The sequence below is a fragment of the Daucus carota genome, chromosome 4, assembly GCF_001625215.2.
Source record: "Daucus carota subsp. sativus chromosome 4, DH1 v3.0, whole genome shotgun sequence".
NCBI lineage: Eukaryota > Viridiplantae > Streptophyta > Magnoliopsida > Apiales > Apiaceae > Daucus > Daucus carota.
Window position 1 is genome coordinate 18,314,100 of NC_030384.2, and position 8,007 is coordinate 18,322,106.

Below are 8,007 nucleotides of genomic sequence, written 5' to 3' on the forward strand. Positions count from 1 at the left end.
TTAGACTTTTTATCTTGATCAACTCATAAGTTTGAATTAAGTCATACCAACACTTTAATTGAGAATATCTTTTATCAAAATTTAATTATATATGTTAAACCATATTTAATTTTATATAAGAAGTTATACTCTTATAAATAAATTATTAACTAATATTTATTTGTTTTCAACATATTTGAATATAATATTTAATACATATAATTAGTTATAATGCATACGTAAGCCCTTGGTGGTGGACACAGTATATAAGGAGGGGAGCATGGGACTAAAATTGTGTGCAAATCGAAATCAAAAATGAATCCCTTTGGAGTAGCCATCACAGATGAGACCTTGAGGCAAATGGCAAAATATCGAAACAAGAAAATAACACAAGAAGATAGAGCAAGAGAGGCGATGAGATTGATCCATGCTGAAGACAAGAACCTCAATGCTCTTCAGCATGTATTGGATCTCAAGGATAAGTATGGTAGTGGAGTTTCCACATTATGCCTTGTGTATAATGCTACTGGAAACACCCTGCAACTTGTGGAGCAAAAAGATTGGCTTGGTTATGTGTACAATGAACAACCTCCAACATCCTTTGAAAATGGTCAGTGGCTCGCTTTCCTCCACGCCCACCCGTCCTCTCAGGCCTTAGGCTGCGAAGCTGTTCGTGTTTACCGCGGTCAGAATGTCCATGGAGAGGTTCGTGACTACATGATAGCTTGGTCTGCCCCTTGGGGTCCTGACTACCAGAACTCGGTGAGTATATATTTAATTACATCTTTGTAAATTAAACGTCTACTATCTTATTGATTTCTGGTAGAGCTTATTCTGTGAAACTTAAAATGCAGGCATATACCGAGGTCCGTGAAAAGGATCATTTTCCCCAATATTGGTCTTACATAAAGGGGTTGCTCGAAAAGGCCGAAAAAATAACAACTGATGAAACCGATAAAAATTGTGCATCGGCCGTGGGAATTGGTGGCCTTACTTCTCCGGAATTCATTGCAATTCTCAAGCACAAATTTAGCCCACAACCATGAGCTACAATCATCATATTGCTGCCATCGAATAAATTAATTTAATCTCCAGTCATGAGTTACGAACATCATGACATTGAATAAATGTAATATGAGGGTTGTATAAGTTTTTACTATTTCCAAAATAATTACCAGATAGACACTCTGGTATTGTGTGAACTTCTGTATTTTCTAATTCTGGTGTTGGAGATCTAGGCTCCATATAGATCTCCAACAAGTATTTTATGTATTTTATCATGAAATGAAATAAATTTATTCTATACTGTGCCCCTGTTTATTTCCCGAAAGCAGCTTCTAGGCTCTAAGGTTTATTCAGAGTGATAAACAACAAGTCAAAAATCAAAATCAGTCAAAATATTTCTTAATCGAACCAAATAATATATTAGTGCAACAATAGAATAATTATATACAATCTAGTTAAAGTAAAAACTTATTATTGATGTATGTTAATTATGTATTATAGACTTATAATTTTAAATTTGAGTAAAATATAGATATATTATTCACACTACACCAAATACAGGCTTTTCTGACGGCCACTTTATGACAGAGTGTTGTTTGGTCTTTAATTTCTGACGGGGGTTAGCATCTGACGGACAAGTGAGCTAACATCTAACGGTCATCTTTTGACGGAACTCGTTTGGGCCTCTAACTTCTGACGGACCATAATTTCTTACAGACATGTATGTTAACATCTGACAGACTTTAAAAATATTTTCAGAAAATGATTATTTTATTAATAATTTTTTGCGGGAATAATATATTTTTTCCTCTAAATACACTTTCTGGCGGGTTCCGTCAGAAGTTATGCACAAATTTTCATATTTTTATTTTTGAGAGAAATGGGAAAGGCAAAAAAAGTTTTAAAAATGGCTCAATACTTTTACTATTCGAAGTTATAAACGCATTGATGTTTCGATCTTTTAAAAATATTTCTTAATGATCAACCGTTTACATGTCAAGATCTATATATTTTAGTGATATTTCAAAAATTTCTAGAAAATATTGAATTTAGGTTTAACAGTCAACTAGTGATTGAATTAAGATTTTATCATGTATTGGTGTTTCAGTTTTTTTAAAATTATTTCTCCATGATCCAACAATATGGATGTAAAGATCTATATATATTAGTGACATGACAAAAAAATATGAAAAAACTTTTTTTTTATTTGAGATTTTAATAGTCAATTAGTGGTTTAACTAATATTTCTAACTAGTTTCTTCATGGATTAGTATTTTATTTTTTTAAATATATATCTCGATGATCCAACCGTATTTGATGTCAAGATTTATGTATTTTAGTGATATTAGTAGTTTGACTAATACTTCTAACTAGTGTTCTATCATGTATTGGTATATTATTTTTTTTTTAAAAATTCGATGATCCAACTGTATGGATGTCAAGATCTGTATATTTTAGTGATTTGACAAAAATTTCGGGAAAAAGTCAATTTATTTGATTTGAGAATGCAGGCTTAAATGGCTGTCGGAAATACCTGTATTTGGTGTAGTGTCATATTATGTGTACTACTTGATAACTCAATCATACAGTCGTGTAAGGGTGACTTATAATATTCGTTATTCATCGTATATATTTTAATATGTAACTAAATTTATTGTGAAATGTTAGAATAATATGTGTTCTTTAATTGAAATATATTTTAAAACGATTAATAAACTTATGTCAGTTAATATATTTTTATTAGGTGTATGAAATAAATTTTTTATTTAATATGGTGAGTAAATTCGTAATAGATAAGTCCATCAAAAAACTAACTGAAAATCAGGCCGACAATATATGCTTTAATGAAAATATTTAATGTGTTTTAATTATAATAAAAGTACATATGAAAATATGTTATCAATTAAGGATAGTAACAGGTCCCGACTAACCAAATAAATTTTTAATTTTTAATTTTAATTAGAAATGTATAGATATATACTATATTGGGTTTTCTCGAATTTCAGATTCGGATCACATTTCAGATTCGGATCACGTTTCGGATTTCGGATCGAGTATCGATTCGAGATATATAAGATTTGAATATAAAAAATCGCATTCGTAAAGATTCAAACGGATTGAAACGGGACTAGTATCATAAAGCTGTCAACTAACTTATTTTGCCGATTTAAGATTTCAAAAATTAATATTTCGTCGTGGAGGCAAAAATGAATTGAGTAAGGATATCATTATAATCGTAATAAGTGCTAGTCAAGGCACCCAAAATAATCATCTTTTTATCTATGGGTAAAAATTTTTTATCCAAGGCTCTCATATATTTATCCCATTTATAAAACGAATAATCCATTTATATCCCACATACATACAATTCCATATCTAATGCTTGATGTTATTAACGTGCATTATTCAGGGAAACTGTTTAAGATTTTAATTACACATTGGACAAAATCATGGAAATGGTCGGCATGTCTTTGAAAATGCATCATTCCTATTTATTTTGTAAAAATCCACATCCGGGATATTTTGTTGCTTTGTTGTAACACACATCATGATTTCGAATGTGTGCAATTGGTATCAGGTATCGTATTTGATCTGTATTCCTCTCATCGTCATAAGAACAGTCATGATAACATTTTGAATAATTCAGTTTTCGATTTCTTGCATTCACATACATAACAAATGGCTTCTAAATTATAGAACTATGAAGATTTGGATGATGGAGGATGATTTTCGTGGCACATCCCGGAATGTTGCATTTAATAGTATGCATTAATGTATCACACTTGTAAGTATATGTGTCAGATTGAACATTCCGGAATGAGATTCATACTTAGTTTTCAGGTGATTAAACATTAATTTTATTATAACAATCCATTGCAGCTCGAAAGCGATTATCTAAATCTTCGAATATTGATTTGCAAGGAGGTCAACAATCAGGATTCATTGACTACTATGAAACTTAAAATTGAATATATACAATTTATTTATTTTTCCATATCTTAGATTTGAAGTGTTGAGGGTATCGTACTGTTCTTGATGCCTACCTAGATAATCAATTAACAAATTTACGAAATAATCTTAATGGGAACATATACTATACATAATTATTATAATATTTCGAATATCGTTGTTTTGTAGGTTACATGTTCAGAAACTCCGGTTAGTTCGGATGATTCGAAAAAATAAATTAGCATAGTCCACACGCACAAGCCAAGAACATTCCTGCAACTGTAAGATGTTAGTTAATAATATGATATTATTTCTCAAGTGCTCAGTCGCGTTCAGATGTATATATTTCTCGAGATAATGTTCATTGAATAACTTTATATCGTTGCATCACATATTAATTAACCATCTGCAAAATACCGGCACCCCGTGTGTTCGGGAATCACGCAACCAAGCAATTCCATCGCTAATAATTATAGTGGTATAATATGTAATGCAAAACAAACCCCTCATAGTGGTTACTGATGGAGGCACAAAGACAAAGTTGTAAAATAGCAGTTTACACCAAGGAACATCTCGTGTATACAGGTAATATATGTTGGTTCCAACTGAAGAAAATGACGAAGGGAATATGGAGTTGGCGCTCCACTGATACACCATGTAGGCAGTAGGAGGAGCTAGCTACCACTAAATGAAAAATCGGCTAGTCTGTTACTCCCTCACTGTGATCACTCTACTGGCATGAACTCATGCGCCAACTGTGAGAAATGTCTAAGTGTTTGAGGAGTTTGTGTCTCTACTAGTAATAGTGTATGGAAGATTGCACGAACTCAATGAGTTCTGTTTTTGGTTAAGTTAAAGAGGGAGTCTACACGTATTGATAGCTACCACTCACTGTGCTGGCGCGAAGTCATGATCCCTTAACCACAGTTAATGTAGAGGAAACTCAATAATGAACACCTTTAGGTACACTGAAAACTCAAGGAATGAAATGCTTAATCGCCCATGATTAGTTTTGAAGCCTATAATTATGTGGATTGGTTTCACAATTCACATCATCCTTGAGGATGGGAAGGCACTAGCGCTGCTCTGCAGACGCGATTCTACAAACGCATCCATACACTTTTATTTTGGCATTGTTATAGATATATTATTAAAAGTTAGGAGTTGCAGCATTCGTAATTGTAGCAATTAAAGCAAACCTTCGGGTTTGATATTTATAGCACCCTTCAGCATCTTACAAATAAAGATATACCTTGAAAATATTGTGTTGGTTTGATTATTGCATATCCTCTGAAATCGAACTTGATATATAACCATAACAACGAAACCCTTTACAACACTTTAATTTACTCATGCGCAAAATTCGAAAAGTTTTAAATTGTAGTGAGTATCGTATTCAACCCCCCTTGTATGATACTTTGAGACCTAACAACCGTTGATTTTCATTTCATTTGTTCATGACTTAAAACATTTACAATTTGACAATCTAATTATATATCTGTTAATAGATCAAAAACCATATCAGTTGATCAACCTATTCTATAAACTAGTAATAAGTTAAATATAACTTTTTTTACAACACATCATCATTCGTCGATAGGTTATCTAATCAACGGATATTATAGATAGTATGCTATACGTTGATGAGATATATTTGAATACAAGTAAAAATATACTAAGTGTTTTGACTTATCATCAAAATTGACATAGTCCTCACATAGCTAAAAAATTATCACTAAATAAGTAATTGATTCATATTTTTCTTCATTAATTATATTTTTCTTAAATCAAAATATTATTCAATAATAATCAATCATCAATAACCCATCTTTAAAATAGAGCCTTACAACCACTAAAGTTATGGTGCAGAACCTTATTAATACTAGAAGGTTCCAAAAGTTCTTATCTATTATCAATTAGAAAATGACTATTAATTTGTGTTTTTTCCTTGAAGAGAAGGAGATAATTCAATAAATAACAATTATACAGCATCTGCAAGAATGATCAAGTCGAACAAACATAGAATAGATTAACATGCCATATTCATACCTTATTCATATAACCACTTGACCGAACTACCTCTAAGCATTTAAAAAAACAACAATCATATTAATAACACTATCTCACATACATTTTATTATCATTAATATTATTTAAAAGAATTAAAAAACAACAATGATATTAATAACACTATCTCATATACATTTTTTTTAGAAAAAACTTATGAATTGGGAATTTGAGATATTAATACAAATAAAAAATATTAAATTAAACACCGGAGTTTGTTTTATTCCATATTCATATCTTATTCATATAACCACATGAGCAAACTACTTCTAAGCAGGGAATTATATAATCGGTGAAGTTATAAAATAAGGATTAACCTGTGAACACCCCGTCAAACTTCATTATTTGATATTTGATAGTACGTGTTCTCTTGTTCTGTGAAAAACAAACTGCATGTTCTCTTACAGTAGTACTACCTCCATCCCAAATTAGATGGCCCTGTTGACTTTGGGCACGTAACTTTAGGTGCATTGACCGTCTACTTCCGAAATTTATTTTTTTATTTTTTCTTTTGTAAATGAAAATTTCATATTTAAATATTTATTTGCAAAAATAAAATTTTAAAAATAAATCATGTAGCTATGCGGTTAATGAACCTTAAATTGTTTGCTGAAAGTCAACGGGGTCATCATGGAGGGAGTAGTTATTTGCCGCACATTTGTTACCTACGGCTACGGCTACCACTCATTATTGGACCTGCCGGGGTCTGCATTTATTTTTGTGCAACGTATAATCAGAATAACACAGCGTATCATCATAAATGTGACATAAATTATTCTCCAACCCCAAATCCATGATACACTGACGCTTTTGGACTTTTGTTCGTGTAACATGTTTCGGAGCTTATTAAAATCGCTGTGATGTAAAATATTTAAAGACATATATAATCTAGGCCAATTATTTAAAAATTCAAATTTCATTTAAAATTCTGAATTCGATTAAATAACAAGGTTGGATATATAAAAGAATGGGCTTTTTTTATTCATAATCACGTTTTCAATCTTATTTCCAAAAATATTACCTTATCCAATCTTATTTTCAAAAATACTACATTCTCTAAAATATTTTCAAAAATACTGTGATTGCATATGCAACCATATATGCAACTGAATTCCTGATTTCAAGTTTCAGATTTCAAATGTCATTTTCGACCTCATATTTGGTATATATATATATATATATATATATATATATATATATATATATATAAATATCGATTCCAACGATGAGGTCGAAAATGATATTTGAAAACTGGAACTTGAAATTAGGATTTGTAGTTGCATATATGGTTGCATATGAGGTTGTATTCAGTTGATTCTATTGTAATCTAATGGCCCCGCCAGGGGCACCCATACATCAGTTGCAACTTACAGTTTTCCGTTGCATATGAGGTTGCATGCAACCTCATATGCAACCTCATATGCAACTAAATGCAACTAAAAACCGTAAGTTCCAACTGAAGTGTGGGTGCCCCTGGCGGGGCCATTAGATTGCAATAGAATCAACTGAATACAACCTCATATGCAACTAAATGCAACCTCATATGCAACTAAATGCAACTGAAAACTGTAAGTTACAAACTGAAGTATGGGTGCCCCTGGCGGGGCCATTAGATTGCAATAGAATCAACTGAATGCAACCTCATATGCAACTAAATGCAACCTCATATGCAACTAAATGCAACTGAAAACTGTAAGTTGCAACGGATGTATGGTGTGCCCCTGGCGGGGCCATTAGATTGCAATAGAAACAACTGAATGCAACCATATGCAACTGAATACAACCAGATGCAACTATATATGCAACTGATTTCCTGATTTTGAGTTCCAGTTTTCAAATGTCATTTTCGACCTCATCTTTGGAATCCATATATATATATATATATATATATATATATATATATATTGACTTCAAAGATGAGGTCGAAAATGACATTTGAAAACTGAAACTTGAAATCAGGATTTGTAGTTGCATATATGGTTGCATATGCAACCACCGTATTTTTGG

The 8,007-nt window shown here is 31.6% G+C and overlaps 1 protein-coding gene across 1 annotated transcript; it reads left to right on the top strand.

Annotated features, from left to right (window-relative positions):
* The first annotated feature begins 260 nt into the window (after positions 1-260).
* Positions 261-1,282, top strand: LOC108217692 (23 kDa jasmonate-induced protein). Its single transcript, XM_017390573.2, has 2 exons — positions 261-741; positions 834-1,282. Exons 1-2 carry the CDS (start codon positions 295-297, stop codon positions 1,023-1,025), a joined length of 639 nt encoding a protein of 212 aa, XP_017246062.1. The 5' UTR covers positions 261-294; the 3' UTR covers positions 1,026-1,282.
* The last annotated feature ends 6,725 nt before the right edge of the window (positions 1,283-8,007 follow it).

What these genes read in the sequence shown, in the direction of transcription:
- LOC108217692 (XM_017390573.2), top strand. Translation starts at nt 295, where the DNA reads ATGAATCCCTTTGGAGTAGCCATCACAGATGAGACCTTGAGGCAAATG. An exon ending in GTCCTGACTACCAGAACTCG is followed by an intron (nt 742 to 833) that starts GTGAGTATATAT and finishes CTTAAAATGCAG; the next exon opens with GCATATACCGAGGTCCGTGA.